This window comes from Conger conger, chromosome 5 (assembly GCF_963514075.1).
Source record: "Conger conger chromosome 5, fConCon1.1, whole genome shotgun sequence".
NCBI classification, from domain to species: Eukaryota; Metazoa; Chordata; class Actinopteri; order Anguilliformes; family Congridae; genus Conger; species Conger conger.
In genome coordinates this window covers 16977298-16998644 of record NC_083764.1, presented here as the reverse complement: position 1 = coordinate 16998644, position 21347 = coordinate 16977298, and the positions used below count along the sequence as shown (strand labels likewise).

Below are 21347 nucleotides of genomic sequence, written 5' to 3'. Positions count from 1 at the left end.
CTTGCGTCACTTCCGGTCGTCTTCTGTCAAATCTAACCAGTCAGCAACATATCAGCTGACTAGAATAGTGACAGGGTTCAGTTTATATCAAATATATTTCTTGTTGGAAATTCTGTTGAAAATGAGCATTTGTAGCAATATGACGAAACAAAGGAAGGAATTTGGCATACTTTTTGAAGCCACATGTTTTTGCAGGGCTTATAGTTTCAAGGATAAACTCCTTCGATCCTAATATACTTTGTCAAACGCATGAAATAAATGAACTAGTACATGTTTAAGAGGACATGGAGGGAAAATATTTCATGATGGAAGATTGTTCTGGAATTCTAAATTATAAAATATGGAAAACTATGCAATATCAGGTTACTAACAAAGTTTAAGTGATTTTGATGGTAGGCTAAAGTTGAATAACAGTGCTTTGTTTTTGGATATATATGGAATTATTTTTGTATTAGTACTGACGTGAAGGTAAAACTGCATTAATTGTTTTAATTGAACTTTAGCCTACTATAAAAATCTTAAAATCTAAAGCACTTTGAGGACCTGTCAATTCAAAGCAATTTAAGTAGAAATATGGGATATGCAATTTAGATGTACTCTTTTAATTACCTTTTGCTGAAACCATTCTTGTGAACATTTATTCATTGTAGAATTAAAATAAAATGTATACATTCAGCCTCGATTGCACACCTAGTAAGTACCCCAGTGTAGTGTGGAAGCAACTCCATTACCAAATGCAACCACTGAGTTACTGGCTGCAAACGTTTGTTTCAACATTTCATGAATCATTTTCCATGTAAAAAATTTTTTTGTTTTGACCGTCGCATTGGCAGTTGGGTAGGTAGTTTCTCCCGGGCCATCAGTTTTTCACAAGATTTCAACCAAACCGTTCTGATAACCGTATTGTACTGCCGGTTAATGTACTGTATGAACATACATTATGGTATAGGCTGCTGGCTTTAAACTTCAAAGCTACAACCAAATCTGAACTTACCTTCATGCTGCAGGCAATTAAAAAATGAGTAACTTAAATTGATGAGGCTGGCCTCCACTTCCCACCCCACGTTGTTTGTTGGAAACAAAACATACAAGCATATGCCTTAACGGACAAGTTACATGGTACGTCAGGCTAACTTGTACAAAACAAATGTAGTATGGGTTTATTGGCAAGACTACAATAACCCGCACAATGGTAGACTACATATCCCAAGGTGTAAACTTCAGTCATGCCAAGTGAGGGACACTATTCCTGCAGGGTGGTATATGCAGGTTGTTTCCAACAGTTTTCCTGGGTAGTTTAATTGGCTTGTACATACCAGTGCAAGTTCACAGATACAATCACACCTAAACATTTTAAATAGGCTCAGATACTTCAGTTGTCATGAGTCATGAACACAACTGAATGCTACCAAAATGTGAGATCATGTGACAATCAAAATCAGAAGCTTTTGGTAAAGAAAATTGACTTTTACGGGTAATAACTTGGCCCTTTCAGACAGTACAGATGTTTTCACAAACCAGAATGACATGATGATCAATGAGGGTAGAGAGCATAGCAAACAGTTTTAAAGACACAGATAAAAATCAAAAACTTTATTACAAAAATAAGTTACACTCACCTCATCTTACAGTATAAAACAATTTATTTGCAGGAATGCAAAAACGGTTGTTGGCCACCAACAATAGTTTAAAACTGGTAACATCTTTTCAAAGGTTTGTAATAATACAGACGTACTGAGAGGGAGTTAACTGTGTACAAAAACCGGATAAGTTGTTCAGTCTTTCGTGTTTTTTTTTTTTGTTGTTTTTTTTTTGTTGTTTTTTTTGTTGTTTTTTTGTTTTTTTGCAGTTCATGGAATAAAAATCAAAGCTGCAGTATCCCTTTGAACTGGTGAACCACCAGTCTTCTCTGGCTGATGCTGCTTCCACCACATTCTCAATATGGTGAGAATTCACAACTTAGCCACGTTCAACGAGCGTGACAGAAAAGGCAGCTGGTTTGATGTTAATGATTATTCATGTTGCACATGATTAGGGGAAACGTTAAATGGAAATGTGATGGCTTTTGAACATAATTGTGTATGCAGCTTAAAAAAATAAAAAAAGATGAGTTAGTATTATAAAAAAGTTAGACACATTGTCTTCCATTGAGAAAAAAGGGACACTGCAGAGATATTCAAAAGTAGTTGTGATTCTTTTCCGGTGTCTGAGCTTTTACAAAAGTAACATTTTTCTAAACTATCATACAACCAGTAACTACATCACCTGAAGAAGCAAGGCAGCTAATTCAGTTCAAATAGGATGAAGGCAGGGCCTGTTCAGGCTCATCATATGAGAGTATTTTACATGCCCAGTTTGACTGTTCGCAGTGTCAGAGCAACAGCGAAATGACTATATTACATTAAGTACATCTGTTTTGCTGCTGCTCTTGTGCATATTTAGTTGGGAACAGGTCCTGCTTTCATCAAATCATTTCCCCTATTTACAGTACAGACAGGGCAGTTCAATCCTCTGTACTGAGGTAGTTAACCAACCCTTTAAAGACAAGTTCTGAAAAGAACCGTTTCCTGGAATGCCTGACTATTCATGCCAGGTGGTTACACCTAAAACCTGCTAACATTCTTTTCAAACCTATCCAAATCAATTTAGATTAACATGGATATTCCAACATAAAGCTGCAATTAGCACAAAAAATATACAATAGCATCAAGCTCCTTTGAGCCACTTCAAACTAAGACAAAGTGCAAAATACATTTTACATTTCATTTCAGGATGAGCTTCCTTTAGGAAATCTGAATATGTTGATTCTTCTTAAAATGGCATATTCTTTGGGGGTGGGAGCAGGGAAACACAGGGAGAACGGGTGACAAGTTGGCTAAATGCAAGGCTTATAATCCCTATGACTATGTTGTAAAGTCCAAGCAAGTAACACATCTTGAATTTGCTCCATTGATGATCTTTTAAAAGGTGGCAGTCAGGGAGATATGCTTCTGTAAGGCTGGAATATCATTGGACCATTGTGTGGACCTTACCATCACATCCATTGGCAGCTTCTGGTGTAACCCCACATTGCAAGTCAGTCTTCATAGTAACAGGTCAGGACCGGCCTCGACCCCTTTTCCCTGCTAGTCAGGTAACAAAAGGATGCAATTAGAAGAGAATTCACAAGAGAATACCACACAGTATATATACACACACCAAACAAGACACCATTCAGACATTACAAAAAAACAACAAGTTAATGTAAATGATAGCCTTTACAAAGCAAAAACGTATACTAGCATTCTCTAAACTACCACACTCTTCAACTTCACACATGCAAACACATCTTAGCCTTTAGGAAAACATAAGCAGAACAGTGGTCATGTTATTGAAAGGTGACACCAGTCAAGTGATTGGGAGGGTTTACGTCCCATAAAAGCAGGTGCCCTGCATCGCAAAGCAGTAAGCATTTCATGCAAGCCAATTACCTCCCCACCGTTGGATTTGGATACAAAGAGTAGAAACAAAAAGAGCTGTGAATTGTTTGACATGCAAGATCACACTTGAAGCCACTATAGGGCAGTGTCAAATGTAAACTGCCTCAATTATATTCAAATTGTGCTTTCCAAACTACCACAAGATATTGTCACAATTTCTTGTGGCCATATTTGGATGCCAAATTTAAAATTTCATCGTATGTAATGGGCCTTTTTTCTGCATATTTTGGATTAAAGATTTAAAACATTTTGTGTCGCCAATCCAGTTCAGATTCTCCACAGTTAAACTGGTGCTCTTGATTTCGAAAAGGTCAAATTAACAATTTAAAACAATGAGTTATGTTGCTATACATACATTAAAGCCGAGTAGTGGAAAGAAAATGCCAACTCAGTTGAATTACGTGGTTTAAAATTACTACAAATTTGATGGCATGCAAAGTGACGTTGCAGCATGTAGCTAACGTATGCAAACCTTTATTCCTTTTCTTCCACAAGGGGCCTTAAATTTGAATGCAATTTGAAGAGAAAATTTGCCGAACCATGAATTTGAAACACAATTTGAGGTTTTTAACACTTGTGTGTGTAATTTTATTAAAGCAGACAAACAGCAAAGAATACAAGCCAAAATAGAGCCAAAACGAGGACTAGTGTCCTTGTTTCTCAAAACATGACACGGTATTCTAGCAATGTTATCTTTTTAAACATACAAATAGATTTCATTTGTATTTCATACAATAAATTGTGGAGACAAATGCTTCTTTTGCTGCTGTAAACTTAGTAAAGACAGAGACCAAAATTTCTCTAAACATATACATGACACTACAGCCAAATAGACAAATAGTTAAATTTCAATATAGAATTCAGTTATAGCCAAGAGCTGATTAAAACAAATTTTTAAAAAATAAAACCAGTTTGCCAGAAGCAGGTGGGAGTGTAACTACTTTTCAAGTCCAAGCGGAATGTTAAAAATATATACAAGAGTAATCTTGTCAGATGTCACCAATTAAACAGGCAACCATTCATTCAGATTTTGGGCCAAACGAGTTCGGATCAAGTCTCTATAAAATAAAAAAGAATAAAATTCGGTAATTGAAGCCCTACTGTTCTACTTCCATTGTTGCCCAAAAGAATCCTGATAGAACTCCTGGTTGTCAGATTTGTAACCATAGTTACCAGAATGGTCACCGCCCTGGAGCGGTTGCTGAGCAATGGGTTGAGAGCCCCAGTTCTGATTATTGGTCTGGCGCCGCTTGGAATCTGGCTGGTTGTACCCGTCAGCTTTGCGCTTGCCTCCTACATTTCCACCGCGGCCGCCCCACGCACCACGTACCCCGCGGCCTCTTTGAGTGCCTCCTCTGGCCCCGCGGGTCCCTCGGCTCGATCCGGGGCCCCCTCGCTGAGAGAAGCCGGCCCGGCCCCTGGGAGCGCCGGCCCCCCGGCCCCGAGCTGGGGAAGCGCCCCTGGCGCCTCTGCCCCCTCGTCCTCTGCCTGGGGCCTGAAAGTCATCGTAGCCGTAGTAGGGGTCCTCGTATCCGCCGCGGTAGTTGTGGTAGTCGTAGCCGTAGTAATCGTAGTAATCCTCGTAGCCGTAGTAATCTGGGGCGTAGGAGTAGCCTCCCCTACTGCCTCCTCTGCCTCGGCCTCTCGTGGGAGGGGGCATATGAGGGGGGCCGTAGTAGTAATAATCATCATACCTGAGGGTCAAATAAGGGGAGAGGGGGGGTGCATGCATGTTTAAGGAACCGGACACTTTACCAACTGACATTTTAACCATTCACAGCCAGAAAGGCAACTGGCACCGAATGGACTATTTTCATAGAACTGTGATACTTTGTACTTTCAATGTCAACGCTAATGCTCATAGTACATACATGTATTTTCCGAATCACCATTAATCCACCTTAATTGCACCTTAACCTTCATTTTTATTTCTGGTAATCTCTTACATTTGAGTTTTGGCCGCTTGCCTTTGAGCCTTGCGTTCCTTCCTCTTCTGATCTGGGGGCTTGGCGAAAACTATTTCAATGTGCTCTCCTTCCAGGTCCTTACCGTTCATTTCAGCTAACGCCTGTGGAGGCAACCGGTGGGACATATTAATATTAAAATATCAGTCAGCTCAAATTACAGCACAGACAGAAGCCAGTTTGATACAATAGCGGGAGCTGAACTCCCAGGTGTGAGACAGTACCTTCACAGCTCCGTCCCTCTCATCAAAGTGAATGAAGGCATAGTCTTTTAGTTTCTTTACTCGCTCCAGCTTCCCAAACTGGCTGAAGGTCTTTTCAAGTATTTCTTCCGTTACAGTACTTGCAAGGTTCCGTACAAATAAAACTTTCACCTGTGAAGTGACAAAACAACGAATCTACAGATTAGCACATCAGGCCCTTTTTTTTTTTTTTGCCGACATGCTGTACATATTCCTTTTTGGTGCAACCCAACAGTACTGCCAATACAGAAATGTGATTATATAAGCCTGTCACATCGAGTGGCGTAAAAATAAGTGTACATCCAGTTTGGTAGGAGATTTCTTCAGTACCTCTGAGGGCACCCCTCAGTAACCAAGGCATACATAGACTAGGAGTGTGAAAGGTTAAATGTGCACACTTAACTGAAACAGTTGTAATCGTGTACAAAGAAAAATACTAACCAATAATGGATAGTTTTTATGAAATTGAAAGTGAAATTGTGTTTAAAATGCTCTTTCACCAGAAGAAAAGCACAAGTATCCATTTGCCAGGCACAAGAGCATTTAACACAGGAAGAAGAGGAGAGAGAAGAGGAGAAAAAAAAAGAAAGAAAAAAAAGAAGGAAATCCAAACTCTGTAAAATCACGATTGAATACTGTGGTGGTAGTACTGGTTCCATGTTAAACCAACTTACATTTATTCACCATATTAAGGCTACAGAAACGACTGCTAGCAAAGCAAGCCCTCAACAGCAGTCCATGCTTACCTTGCTTTACCCGCAAAAAGCCTCGACAAAGTCACTAATTACCACGGGTGCATTTCATTTGAAGCCAATTTCAATAGTCAATGAGGTTGGCGTCAACAAATTAATGGCATACTTGGAACCCAACTACAAAATTCCTTGTCGGACGACTGTGACAGCCTGGCTAGAGAAACTTTAGAATGACCTTTCTGCTGGTGCAAAACGTGAGCTCGCTAAGGTCAAACGCACTGCTTTAAATACCGACTGCTAGACATCTGTGAGCGCAGAGTCTTTGTAAACGTTTTCGATTTGCCAAATTAGGCAATTATCTTACTTACAATGTAGAAATTAAATGGAACTATTTAAGACTGACCTGAACAATTTCACATACAAGTCTTATGGCTACGAATCACATCTCCACATACAGATGTGCTGAAAATCGCAAAGATGAGTTTTTCCATTCAAATAGCATCTGTGTTGCATATGAGGGGAAAAACATTGTAACAGGCGCCACGTTCAACTGCAGTCTGAACGTGGTCCACTGCATGTTTGCTGCAGTATTTACAGAAGTAACGTGTGACAGAAAATATTCGAGCCTGGTCAGTCATCCACATCATGGCTGAAACCAGATTTACTTCCACTCAGGCATGGGAGTACCACATCAGAAGTTGAGACAGGTCCCATGTACACCTGCCATGACTTCATGCCAACAAGAGAAACATAATAGGTAGTCACAGGAAGAGGAGTCACTCCAAAAATGTTCAAATCAGCCAACTTTAAACCACCCTGAATTTATTTATTTTCCATAGAGGATAGTTCAGGACAGGGGAAGAGCATGTGAATGGAAGTAGACTCCTCAAGAGGCATTTTTGCATAGCATTTCACACAGGAATAAAATAGAAGCTAGGAAGCAATTGCTTATTTTAAAAGTTCTCCTTCAAGCTTGCTTCATCACTGCCAGCCACGTTGGGGGAGGAGTATGGAAAAATCCTTATGATATTTGACATGGCATGAAAATTAAACAGGCTAGGCTAATAAACAAGCTTGTCTGAGGAGACAAAAATGTAACATAGATCCAGAACAAAGCTAGCACTGAGGCTGGTTGGAAACGACCTTGGCAAGCTTTAACTTAACACTTAATTTGAAGCCACCCACCTTATCCGCGTACATGGACTTGCTCAACTATTCATGAGACTACGGTCAGTCTACAGCCGGTTTTGGAACCACCTGTCCTTTCCCCCACAGGGTTACGCTCTACTCACCTTGGCCATGACCTCAGGGTCTGGGTCCTCGATGGGATCTGCCCACTCCACCGTCACCGTCACGTTGCCCCACACTTTCACCTTCCCGCTCATTAACCGGCGGCGGGCCATGGCTGCGGTTTTGTGGTCTTCGTACTCCAAAAAGCAGAAGCCCCGGTTCTTCTTCTTGTCGTCTGGCTGATGGTACAGTATGACGTCGTTAAGACCCTCTGTGCAGAAAGAGGAAATGAAAGAGCTATGTGTCAAGAATAATAACCAGGGTCGATTGGACGGGAGAACATCGCCTCAATTAGCACTTCCACACAGGGAGACCATTTGTGTGGACCTGCAAACTCATACAACACATGTAAGTGCAAGCCATCTTTAAATGATTCATCATTAGCTTCAAGGTTGTATAAGTGCGAGAAGACTTAACATACAAACAAGAGCGGTATCAAGAGGAGTATAAATAAGCAGGTCACACTTCAAAGTATTAGAGGCCTTAAAAATTCCATTCTAATACCAGCCCATTGCCTTCTGGTGCATCACTTGGGTGTGAAATAGGGTGTGAGAAATCTGCTTGGCTCCACATGCCCTCGAGATCAATGTCATTATCTCTGTATTGCACTGCAGTCCTGACCATTCAAATACAGAGCCCATAATCGTACAAATCCTACAAGTGGACAGACGGAATTCAAATAGCTGAGGCTGACATTAGCACTGTTTCTAATTGTTTGTTTTTTGTTCTTTTAGTAATACATCGGCACCACAACTGTATCTTCAAATCCAGGCTTCTTGTTCAATTCACATTGCAATTAGAATTCTCTTATCCATATTTTGTTTACCATCTCATGCCCGTTGTCAGTTGAACCAAGCTCTAATAAGCAACATTTACTAACATATGGTTCAGAATGTTGGTTTCCCCCAATAACACTGGCAGCTAAGCAATACAGATGTCAATTCACAAGGCCTGCATTCACAGTGCATGTTTCAACAGGCAAGAATAAAGACAAGCTGTAGCTCATTCATAAGGCCCACTCTCACCCTGCTCACAAGTGGTGCAACTAGCTAGCTACAAATAAGACCATCCCAATGCCATTTTTTATATAGCCAGCAATGTTGGAATCCTTTATAAAATTTCAGTCATCAAAAGCCATAATGCCAAAAGATTGCCATATCTTTACTCTATGGGCTGCAAATAAACAGAATTTAAATCCAAGACAACAGCAGTTTTGTCTAAGCCCACCAGAGCTCTGCTGAAAGTGGAAAGCATTTCAGACCTGTATGGCCTCCAATACAGATCATGTGCTTGTTAGCCAACTTATTTCATACATTTCTGTGAAGCCCTCAGGGACAGTCAACTTTGCAAGCTAATAAATGGTTAATTTGCTGGACCAGTGCAAATTCTAAATGGGGGGGGGGGGGGAGATTCCAAAGCAGGAGAATGAGCTTGATGAGTTAAGTCCGATAAATACATTGTAATCTTATTAAAAAATTTGACTCATTTTGTATTATCGTTTTAAACAGACACCACAATTTCAGGGAAAACAGAGCGTTTGGTAGATTCTCTGCACGTTTACAAAACAACTGGCCAGCTACCACAGAGCAGAAGTGTATGATAGTGCTTCATGCACCAAATGAGGCCTAGTGTCTAAGGTGCTTCACTGGGGCCTGAAAGGTCTAATCAACTATAAAAGTTGCGTTTGGATAAAAGCATCAGCTAAATGACTAATCGTTATTGATCTTGTTTGCCAGTCCACTTTCCTACAAGAAGGCTTCGTCACACCCATTACAAGGTGTGGCATATACCCCAACATGCACATTCCATGTCCAAATCTAGTTCAAATCTATGCATATTGGATGAGTAAAACGCCAAAGCTTTCGGTTTTAGTGAAAAAACCATTGAAACAGAAGCGTCAATCCTGAAATGCACGCATCTGGCCTGACTCAGGTTTTCAATCATAATTAGAAAGAGAAAGTAGAAGCATTAAGGCATTCTGAAAGCAAAACGAGTGGGGTAAGTGCCATCCCGCGCAGTACAGACATCGCTCACCTGTGACTTTCGCAAACTCCTCTATAATCTGTTCTTTTGTTTTGCTCTTGGGGATCGAGCCGACGAACAGTCTGTTATTGGCTACAGAGATGCACACTCCGATGTGTTTGCCGGGTCGAATTTCATTGTTATTACACTGCAAAAAAAAGTGGGTGGGGGGAGATCAGATGTGAGCCAGTCAAACACCCATTCTTGTGCTGCAAGGCAGGGGACAAATCGAAAGGAAACACCCACCAGCTTAACTGCCTCCTGTGCAGCCTCTTTAGTGCAGAAAGTGACAAAGGCATAGCCCCTGTTCAGGCCACTGAGGGGGTCCATCATCAGACGCAGGTCCCAAATAGGTCCTGCCTTCTCAAACAAGGGCACCAGCTCATCCTCAAACAGATCTCTTGGTATCTTGCCCACAAAAATCTGAAAAGGTAGAAATGTTTTACAAGATTAAGATCAACCACAACAAATAATTCCTTTGGCGGAAATCGTGCTCAGCAAGACCGAGTTGAAAAGACATTTACTTCAAAACGGAGCAGGGCGAGATATTTCCAAGTGTCTGGTCAGATCTTAGCGGTTGAACTGTCAGTGTGACGGCAGTCACTCCAGGACAGATATCGTTTCATCATTCGGACACTTCAACTAGGAATGCAAGAGGCCTTTTGGAACCGCTCTCGTCTTTTTAAAAATGCTCACCACATTAAGCCAGCACAATTCAGCCTATACTTAGCACAACGAACACTGACCTGTTTGCAAAAGCCCTTACCTCTGTACCAATTGTTGGCTGTAGGCCTGAGTACACAGACTCTGGAGGAGGCCCGCCATACTTCCGTTGACCCGTTGTCACATCAAGCGTGTAACTGGTTCTTTCCAGCAGAGCCTGTGGGACATCAAATTGTGGTTTACAAATGCGGTTAAACTATACTAAGCCCAGTAACAGGAAAAAATAAAATTCTGTATCTTTGAGCCCAGCCAGACCAGTACGCCAAGTTCAACATTACAATTGTGAGGAACAATTCAGTTAATCTTCAGACATATACTCTGCCTGAACAGGTAGTTGGCAGAAATTAAGTCCATGTCTATTTAGATCTTAAGGTGCATCTCAACCGCAAATGTCCCAATTTGTTTAGTCTACCCAGGAAACCAAACTGCCATTTTGTAAGTGCTGCCATTTTAACCATCGGGAGCAAGCAGAATCATTAGTTGGGTCAGACACACCAAGACCAATTTGCGCAGTCAGGCATAATCTTCAAAAACCATTCCCCTTCCAACATACTTTAATTTTTGCTTCATCTGGTCCTTTACTGGAATCTGAGACTTTGGTCCCCTGCTTCTCCCTCTGTCTATAAGTCTTCATTACTCCACACAGAAAGGCACTTTTATTCTGGAGGGAGGAAGAAATGCGTGAATGTTACTGTGAGAAGGGCATTTCATTTCAAATAAGCACCGGCTGAACTGACTTACTTGCACATGTGACAGGTCGCTCTCCTTAAACTGAAGTAGAACTTGCAGTGCACCTTCTTCATTAAACTCTTTCAAAGCTTCGATTGCCCTCTCATCTAGGTCACTGTGTGCTACCAAACCTAGGAAAGAGCAACACTGCAAACGTCAGCATTTTGTCAAAAGCACTCTGTTGGCTAGCATGCACATGCGACACCATAAGATCCCAGCAGCACCAGCACTAGCAAAGTACATGTGCGGACCGAATGTCAACAGTGTTTAGACGCACGCTCTCTGTATTCCGTAATTTATACATGGCAAAATAAAACATGCATTTAATACTTTCAAAGATATTCCCATAAGCTTCCACGCACATTCCAAATTGCAATCAAAAGCTCACGCAAATGATGCAACGTGATTAAAAAGGTACGTTGTTAGTCGCGTCCTCACTAACAAAAAGATACTACCGCATTTTATCTCTTCAGGAGTCTCAACAGATGCAACGATGCAAACTGATACTACTGCCTTCACGACCCCTGGAGCCCCCATCCTTTACCCCCCCACCCCACCCCGACCAATATAATTAGCATGTCCACAATGTGCTTTCAAAGGGCACATCACCTGTCCCAGCCTCAGACAGCTGCTTCCATTGTTCTTGCATGTAGCCAGCTGGCTTCACATTCCCCCTTGAGACCTTACAAGGGCCTCCTCATAGGGCTACTGTATAACAAGGGTGCTAATCCTCACAAGTCTTATATCTTTAACAGGCCAGGATGCTTCAATTCTGCCCCGATGCACATTCTGAATTCACAATGTACAAAATGCACTACTGGGGAGTGGGGGCGGGGGATTTTTTAGACTGCAGTACCCATTTTGTTAGGAAACCACAAAAAGTTGCTTCAGTATCCCAATTCCCACATTCAATAGATTTAATAAGAACATGCAATAATTTTCTAAATAAAATCCATATGGAAAAAGAATCTTTTGGATGTTTTGTGTGCCTTACCTGCTATGTAAATTTCATCTAGTTTTTCAGCAACTTTCTGTGGTAAACCAGCTTCTAATAAAGTCTGGAAGTGTTCAGAATGGGTAACTGCAGCAGTGGTGTCCATGGGTTCTTCTGTACCATTTCCATTAACATGTTCTGTGGCCATGTCTCCAGAAATCTGTGCAAATGCAATGAGCCAAATTAATCCAAAGACTGTAAGACCATAAATTACTTGAAATCATGGGGTCATAAATCACTGTCACGTTTCACATGCTGAAACGCAGAAAGCATGCACATGGCCGGTAGCTTGCAGGCTACACGGAGAATGTTAAGACTTCGCCAGCAGTAGGTTTCTTCTTTCTACTTTAACCATGGTTGACTAGTTATGTACGACGTATCTACTTCATGTGATCTGTTCTGAATCATAGATTTATCAAACACGTAGCTAGACCCCCCTCTACAAATTTAGCACTTAGCAGCTGAGCAAAGACAGCACTTAACCAAGTTAAGCAAATCAATAGACGGGTCTTCGCACAACCTACTCTCACTTCACCGACTACATGAACTCATCGATCCTATGCCACCTGCTTTTAGTAGTGCGAATATAATCCACAACAGATTTCCCGCCTTCCTAGGAAGTTAGCAGAACAAGTGGAAGCAGTCTTGGTCGGGGAGAACAAAAGCCCATCCCTACCCGTTCAGCACGCAACTCGACCAAGACTGCTGCGCGAAGCCGTACACGTGTTTCGGTTGCTTTCCTTCAGTTGGCTAACATTAGCCAACTAGCTACCTAACTTGGCTGAGAACGCATTTAGCAATCCAACAAGCTGCACATTCCAACTTTAGTATTTAGCTAGCTAGCTAGAAAAACCGCCCATGCTGTGCATGAAAAGTAATCCTAATTAGCTTGCTAGTATGGTTTTTACCGGACGCAGTCTACAAGCGAGCTTGCGTTCAAGCAACGGGAATTTTATAATCATTCCACAAAGCTGACAAGAAAGTCGCTGCTGAGCCTGTTACCCATCAGTTAACGTTAGCTAACGAGCAAAGTAGTCATTCTGCTAACTACTAGTGGGAAAATGGACCAGTAACTTGTTAGGCACTGTGTCCCGTGGCTAAACGTTGCAATAATTGAACAATGTCATGTTTTGAAAACACCGAATCAAGCATAGCAAAATAGAGAACAGCAGATTGCATGGCCTGGCCTATAATGTATATAGCTAGCTAACGTTAGCTAAATGCTTTGATAGCTAGCTAGCACGCTCAAATATTCAACATCACAGGGTATCACGTTGGCAGCTAGCTAGCCATCGTCAGCTACCTTTACCTATAGAACATTTTCAGGCAGGCACCCAGTGGAAAACATATTTTTAAAAAGGCACAATTTCCAAGACAGAATGTATCAATTCCATCAAACCAAAGAGGGCAGGGCCTAGCTGACTAGCTTGCTTGCTAGTTGTCCAACGTGCCGCCACATAACTGGAGTCCATTTTCAAAAAGCCGGTTTCAGACATACGAACCAGTTTCCACATTGTTTAAAAACACTGATAGAACAACAGTAAAATGCAACACTTTGCATATTGGCTGGTTGAAAATTGCACATATATTTACCTGTCGATGATTTAATAAGGTGTGTGGTATAGATTATTTCGGAAGGAAGGGTATTAAAAAAGGAGAAAAGTGTACGACTCCCGGCGTAGGTCCGGCTCTGCTCCTCCACTGTAGATGATGTAAAATGGCGGCCGCGCTCATGCCGCGAGTTTGCTCGTATCTATGGGGTTTCTCAGAGAGCCGTACACGGGCTCGCCTTTTTTCGTAGTACAAGCGGTCCCCCTCCGTCTCCCCATCAACCACGAACACATGGGCGGAGCCGGGTACGAGGGAGGAGGCCTTTCAGACAGGCGGGGCTCTGGTAAACTTGTTGTCCCTTGGCTGATAGCGAGTAATTCCAAGAACAAAGACAAATGTAATTTCCAAATTGAAATAACATACACAGCGGTCAAGTAGTGCTAACCCGAGGCTCGTTAATGTATCGCCCACTTTCACGGGATGATATATCTAAGTTACATTAACGCTCTTTCAAGTGAAGATGTGGGGAACACGCCTGTAATCAGTGCGCGTGGCGTTTGGATATTAGTATGGAGTGTGACAATCGTTGGATAACAAAGGACGTGGACTTCAATTCAGTAGCATATTGCAAAAATCTATATATAGTAATTGATGATTATTATTCAGCCATTTTTACTTTGGCAACTGTTACTGAACCTAATAAATTGCATTATGGACGCTAGAGCTGTAATAAATTCGGAGGGAGCACGATCGCCATCAGCCGGCCCCCTAACGATTACAACTCTAGACCTATTGGAGTTTTCAGAAATTAATGAGTCTAATTTCGAAACCGATGTTCAGACTATAATAATGCATCTGGTTCATAAAGCACATTTCTTGAATCCAATGCTGTAAACAAAACAATCAAATAATTAAATAGCATCCAGGTAACAAAATAAAATCGACTGAAGCCATTACATGTCCTTTTGAAAAGGGCTTTGAATGATAGGTCAGCTTCAAGTGCATTCCACAACCGTTGAGCAGCTGCCTCCCATGGTCTTTCATCTACAGATTAAGACCACTGAGCTGAAATGCAGTGGCTTTAACTAGTTAAGTGTTGATGCCATTGCCAGTCAGCATTTCAATCAAATGCCCTGATGCATTCCTTGAGAGCCATCATCAAAATGTGCAGTCCAGTCAGTTGCATAATGGGAAAACTTTGTTCATGTTTTCATGGTAGGATAACATGGCAGTCTGCACAGCCTCAAAACATTTGTAACAATAGGTTCTGTGCAGCAAATTTGTCTGAAATTTTCAGTTACGTCAAAATTTTGTGAACCACATTGCCATTTTTTATTTAATGACTCATGTCATGCATCGGTCAGTCAAGATACAAGTTACAACCTCCCAAGCTTTGGTTTACAGTTGTGCATCTTGGCTCTGCTCAAATAACAAATACAAGCATATTGTTGACTAGACCCCAATCGTTGGGAATTCAACATTCCTGCAGTCATGGAATTAGAGCAATTATTGCTTTTTTGCCCCTTCCAAAAAATAAAATTACATCCAAATTTGAGCATACCATTCTATATTTCTGCATTGGGTATTCTGGGAATGGTCATGACAAATATGTGATTTATATTGGACAAATTGGTAGGAAGTTTTTAATTTAACATTTATTTGCATGTATAAGCATACAAGGAAATGCAACAATAAATGTAGAATATTGACCTTCAAGACAGGGATTGGCCGTCCAGGTCCTGAAAGGCCAGTATGCATGTTGTTTCCACAAACTACTCCGGCTCAATGAGCCAGTTGGCTGTACTGTACATCAACACTGGTTCAATTGAGTAGATCAGAGTAAAAGCTTTCATATCGGGATGCAATAACAGTCTTCGGCCATCATTCATGCACTTAAGGAACCCAGCCAGTGTCAAATGGCAAATTATAGGGCTAATAAAGTTGGCATGAAAAGCAGAAACGGATATAGCCCTCGTTTCCCCACCTCTGCTACAGGAGCAAGGGCTCCTTTAAGCCAGGAAAGTGAAACGCTCGTTCTCACTCTCACCATCAGTCCGTGACGTTTTAATGACATGCCTGTTTTGTGCCATTAAGCATAATGGAATGTTAGACAAAACGCCTTCCCCTCACAGTAAACTATTTTAGAATAATCAAAGTACAATGTCAGTATCTCCTCTCCCCCCCCCCCCCAAAAAAACACCCAATTTCTGCAATAAACCAATCGTGGAATAAACATCTATGAACATAGTTTGAAGCATCTGAACCAAACTTTCCAAATGGGCCAAATCAGTCAATACCTACTTGTTTAACAAATTAATCACGATTCCCAGTCTGCTGCCCCCATAGTGAATAAAATTCTAATTTCAATGCATTCAAAGCATTACAGAAGTAAATGTACACTATTCAAACTGGATAAATACCCAACAAGCAACAGATGGCAATAACCATTCTTTCCAAGCTGACAAGTGAACAAGATGGGCTCAACCACTTTATTGCTTAAGCACTGGGCATTTCAGTACAAACATCTTTGGTCATTTCATATAAAAACAACACTTCTGCAGAACCGGCAACTACAGTACATGTCCACCACCTTGGGCCCTGTAAAAAATAAAATCAGTTATTCACCACCCTGGAACAGTTGATCAGTCGTTATCTATGGTGTCCCACAACACAAATATACTAACACTGTCTACCCTGCCAGGAATCTGAAATCAGTGCACATAAGCAACATGTAAAATGATATGGCACTATTAACTCATTAAAATCATTTATACAAAGCATTAAAATGGAAGCAAATCCAAGTTCCGTTTCAGATATGAATTGCACAATGAGAAATTATCCATCCCAAATATAGTATATCCAGACTTATAGCAACCATCGGTGTTATGCACACCAGTACCAAGAGTACTGTAGTAAATTTGCCAAATTTCCAAACACAGCACCCACGGTGAATATATTTCATTTGGTCTGCCAAACAATGTAGCCATGTATAGCATACATTTCAGTACCCTGAAAGACATACAAAATAACTTTTCCCAAATGAACCCCATCCAACCACCTTCCTCTACATACAGTACCAACCATTACAACCCATACCAAGCAAATTTGTACAGAAGACAAATTGTCACATCCATTACCTGCAATTATGGTTCAAAATGTACTATGTAGAGAGGCATCAAACTGCAATGAGACTGGTCACAAGAGGCTTTGCAAAACCACCAACTGTAGCACACTTCCTACTACAATCAAGCTAGCTCCGTAATCAGTCCGTTTAAAGATTAATCAAGCTGAGTTTGGGACACTTCTTGACCAGAAGCAAGAAATTTCAAATTTCTACTTATCCAGCTTTTAGATTCAGCCCTGTGCCTTTATTGATAAAATAAATAACATAGTAGAATGCTGGACAAAGCCATCTCAAATGTAAACTCACCTGAAGCATTACCGCTTTCCACATCACATCTCTTAATGCTGTGCTGAGGAATGCAAGTGGAAAATGTTCAGTACATTTCATATATGGTACAGAGTCCATACAATACAGAATTACACTAGAGCTCCCTAATGTAACCCCTTAAAGGATTGTATTTTTAAAGCCTTCTTTAAAGGGGGCTGGAATTGCGAGTTGCATTTCAGAAGTCAGATCCGACAGTGATTGTCAATCAAACAGAATCAGGTTCGGGATAGATTCATCCTTAAAACAAACTCACAGAAACCATTGAACAAAGTGAGGCAAAAAACACAAGTGTTAGTATTTCGTAGTGAAGGAACTACCATTCAAACGTAAAAGTAATCTGATCTTTTAAGTTATGCCGAGTGGTCAGACCACTCAAAGGTTTAACACACAAGATTTAAACTTACCTGAAATGTCACAACACTTCTGATTTGTATCACATCTCCCCAATGGTTCTGCAGAGGGACCAAAATGAAAAATGGTTTAACATTTCCATATTGTAGTGCACCATGGCTGTAAAATTAAGGTAGATGCTTATATAGTTAATTCAGTAGTTGCACGTTGGCACTTGAGTTTACTTTGGCCAACGTCTAAAAATTAGACGCACGCGAGTTGCATTTCAGAAGTCAGATCCGACAGTGATTGTCAATCAAACAGAATCAGGTTCGGGATAGATTCATCATTAAGGCAAACTCACAGAAACCGTTGAACAGAATGAGGCAAAACTTCAAATTTATCAGCAAAATGCAACTACTATTCAAACATTTAAAAATTAAATAGTTATGCCGAGTGGTAAGACTCTTACCTGAAATGACACCTCACAAATTTGGATCACATCTTTCCAATGGTTCTGCAGAGGGACCAAAATTAAATGTTGATGTTTTCATATTCTAATGCACCATGCCTGTAAAACTAAAGACATGATTACATAAAGCCAATTCAGTAAAAGTTACAGGCTGACACTTTTGGCCAATGTCTGAAATCGGCTAAACATCAATTAGACTGGCAAGTTGCATTTCAGAAGTCAGATCCGACAGAGATTGTCAATCAAACAGAATCAGGTTCGGGATAGATTCATCATTAAGGCAAACTCACAGAAACCATTGAGCGAAGTGAAGCAAAAACAAGTTCATGTTTCGTATTAAAGTAACTACCATTCAAACGTAAAAGTAATCTGATCTTATTAAAGATATGTTGAGTGGTCAGACCACTCAAAGGTTTAACACACAAGATTTAAACTTACCTGAAATAATCACAACACTCCCCAAATTTGTATCACATCTTCCCAATGGTTCTGCAGAGGGACCAAAATGAAAAACTGTTTAACATTTTCATATTGTAGTGCACCATGCCTGTAAAACTAAGGTAGCTGCTGACAAAGCCAATTCAGTAGTAGTTACATGTTGGCACTTTTGAGTTTACTTTGGCCTATGTCTAAAAGCGACTAAATATTAGATGGGTGTGAGTTGCATTTCAGAAGTCAGATCCGACAGTGATTGTCAATCAAACAGAATCAGGTTCGGGATAGATTCATCCTTAAGACAAACTCACAGAAACTGTTGAGCAAGGTGGGGCAAAAACATAGTACTTTTTTTAATGTAGAAAAGTTTCTTTACTTTAAGACTCAAGTTAAGCTTACCCAAAATGTCACACTTTCCAAATTCAGATCACATCTCCAATGGTTCTGCAGAGACCAAAATTAACATTTGTTGAATACTTTGCATATTTTAGTTCACCATGCTGGTAATTTTTGGTTAGATACTTGCAAAGTGAATTATATAGTAGTCCCATGCTAGCAATTACTTGAGCTTACTTTGGCCCATATCTAAATGTCTGATATTGCCTTTCAGAAGTCAGATCCGACAGTGTTTGTCAATCAAACAGAATCAGGTTCGGGATAGATTCATCCTCAAGGCAAACTCCCAGATAAGCACAGTGAAGCAACGCTCAGTGAGTGGAGTGTCATATTCAATTCCTGGGTGGAACATTTGAAGATTCACTTCACATAAGAGCAATGTCTTTTACATTCACCTTAAGTGTAGCATTTGCTACAACTGACAATTTAGTCAAATGTAAGAAGGTCAGTTAAAAAAAAATCACAAAGTCCTTACCGTCACAAAGCACATCCAATGTCACGTTCAGACCAACTGGCGCCCATACTCCAGCATCTGTACAGATCAAATAATTGAACATGTATAGCCTAGCTTACCCAAAATACAATGACATCTACATTTGAATCATATTTCTCCAAAGGCTCCACTGAGCAATCAGAATTAAATTGGAAACTTTATATTATGCATCCGGTCAGTAAAATTACGAGAAGCAAACTTTAGACCACTTCAGTAGTGGTTATTATAGCATGTCGAATTTCAAGTTGCTTTTCAAATATAAATCAGGTTCGGGATAGATTGATTCATCCTTAAGGCAAAAAACTAAATTACACTGCGCTAAAGAGAACATGAGGAGGGTATGCTGCATGTTATTATCGTGTATAAATTGTCTGTATAAATGGGAGACTATTCTCAAAGTAAAATCCAAGCCTTGGATCCTTACCTTCAACGAATATCTCCACACATGTGCAGCGCTGACCCTCCACAATGCTAAAAGATAATACCAGAAAATTTACTTGAATGTCATTCCAGCTGTTGCTTACTTTTAATTCCTGAAATCCTGAAGGTAACGCCTCAAGTAATACTAATCAGTTCGGTTCATAAATGTCTGATCAAAGATCAGATTACAAAGGCATTATAGCTGGTTGACCACATACTTTTCCTCTCGTGCACGCGGTCGCGTTGCAGTGCGGAGATTGCTGCAAGTCCCTAAATTTGAGTTCTCACAATTTGAATCCAACCTCAAATTTGCACCACTTGTAGGACAGTAAACCATGCTGAGATTGCGGCACATGATTTAGCTATCTTAAGAATGCATTCGCAGTCATTCCAAACTGCTGAAGTCGCTTAGCAAGTTCGCTAGGTGCATAGGCACATAAAATGAATATCGTAGGAAGTATGAATGCAAGACAGAATATTTTCATTAGATAACTAATAGAAAACGAATGACTAGGCTGGCATTCTGAAACGTAGGCTACGGAAACTGCTTAATATGGCTCAGGCTACGTTCGAAGACGCACGGGCTCAACTAACTTACCGAAATTGTATGGTTACTCTTTATATATACAGTTGCTGAATCATCCAACGTTATTTGAATGTCCTTGCAAGCGGAGCTATTATACGAAACAATGTATCCATTTTTTGGGCAAACCCATAAGAAAATCGTACCTGTGTGTTCATGTCACCGTTATGTTTGTTCTATCTTCCTCCCCCTGGAATTTAAGCGATTGAGAACTTCGCCCGCCTTTCATGTGGTACTTATAGTCCAAGTTATTGTTCGTTTGGATGTCGCAGATTCAATATAATCATTCAAGTGTATTATGAGTGTCTTAAGGGCAATTTAAGTTTTTGATCGTCTTACTGTAAGGAATAAAAAATAACTGCGGAATGGTTTGACAGACACATTGCAAATGTATTCACTTGCGCTCACTAAAAAATATATGCGAATCAGCGAGAGCCAACCCTGCCACAACCACGATGGTATATTATTAAGAGCAAATAAATCAGATGAAATAAGTTATGTACGTTTTATATTGGCCCATTTCATTTTCTCTCTTAACTGCGTTTATTTTCTGTCAACATTCTCTTTCGGGAAAAAGAGTGGGTCCTAATTGTTCTGGGAGCTGTTATGCTTAGAATAAATACACATTTAGATAATATCGTGGTCATGTACTAGGAAACTAACAATCTCACATGTCTTGTGTGATAACAAACTAAAGTGCTGGAAGTGCTAAAACTGCTTTAGACCATTAGAGCAGTTCCAAAATATGCCCGCTCCACTGAGACAGAGCCAGGGCCTGTATCATAAAGTAGGATTACTGAGTTAACTGGATAGCTGCACTGAACACTCCTAAACCTGGACCATGGACTCTAGTAAAAAGTGCTGTTCTGGGCTTTACTCTGTGCAATTATCCAGCTAACTCAGTAACACTACTTTGTGACACAGGTCGTCGCTGTCGGTTTTTCATCTATCTGGGACATTGTGGTTTCAGTACACATCAGGAGACTTGTAGAACGGAAGTCTTAACAGGTTTAATGAGGACCCAATCAGTGTACTCCATGCTGTGAGGGTGTATGTGTGCATGGAGGCCTTGCATATGAGG

At 40.6% G+C, this 21347-nt stretch overlaps 1 protein-coding gene and 5 non-coding genes across 14 annotated transcripts; all 6 read right to left on the bottom strand.

The window, feature by feature from the left end:
- Positions 1 to 1578: 1578 nt before the first annotated feature.
- On the bottom strand, positions 1579 to 20508 carry syncrip (synaptotagmin binding, cytoplasmic RNA interacting protein). Of its 9 annotated transcripts, none has more exons than XM_061241389.1 (19): positions 20413 to 20508; positions 19688 to 19734; positions 19246 to 19302; positions 18774 to 18818; positions 18378 to 18428; positions 17940 to 17984; positions 17542 to 17589; positions 17117 to 17159; positions 12136 to 12295; positions 11154 to 11272; positions 10966 to 11073; positions 10456 to 10569; positions 9936 to 10112; positions 9702 to 9837; positions 7670 to 7878; positions 5668 to 5817; positions 5426 to 5547; positions 4810 to 5173; positions 1579 to 3125 (listed from the first exon to the last, which is right to left on the bottom strand). In XM_061241389.1, the coding sequence occupies exons 8-19, from the start codon at positions 17138 to 17140 to the stop codon at positions 3084 to 3086; spliced, it is 1725 nt and encodes a 574-aa protein (XP_061097373.1). In that variant the 5' UTR covers positions 17141 to 17159; positions 17542 to 17589; positions 17940 to 17984; positions 18378 to 18428; positions 18774 to 18818; positions 19246 to 19302; positions 19688 to 19734; positions 20413 to 20508; the 3' UTR covers positions 1579 to 3083. The 9 variants fall into 9 exon arrangements, with proteins under 9 accessions (XP_061097373.1, XP_061097374.1, XP_061097375.1 ...); XM_061241390.1 differs by having other exon boundaries at positions 1579 to 3122; XM_061241391.1 differs by having other exon boundaries at positions 5447 to 5547.
- On the bottom strand, positions 17310 to 17381 carry LOC133129872 (small nucleolar RNA SNORD50). The gene has a single exon (XR_009708873.1). It is a non-coding gene; the product is annotated as a small nucleolar RNA SNORD50 (small nucleolar RNA).
- On the bottom strand, positions 17751 to 17822 carry LOC133129869 (small nucleolar RNA SNORD50). Its single transcript, XR_009708870.1, has one exon. It is a non-coding gene; the product is annotated as a small nucleolar RNA SNORD50 (small nucleolar RNA).
- LOC133129870 (small nucleolar RNA SNORD50) lies at positions 18149 to 18220 on the bottom strand. The gene has a single exon (XR_009708871.1). It is a non-coding gene; the product is annotated as a small nucleolar RNA SNORD50 (small nucleolar RNA).
- LOC133129873 (small nucleolar RNA SNORD50) lies at positions 18605 to 18676 on the bottom strand. Its single transcript, XR_009708874.1, has one exon. It is a non-coding gene; the product is annotated as a small nucleolar RNA SNORD50 (small nucleolar RNA).
- LOC133129871 (small nucleolar RNA SNORD50) lies at positions 18978 to 19049 on the bottom strand. The gene has a single exon (XR_009708872.1). It is a non-coding gene; the product is annotated as a small nucleolar RNA SNORD50 (small nucleolar RNA).
- Positions 20509 to 21347: the final 839 nt, after the last annotated feature.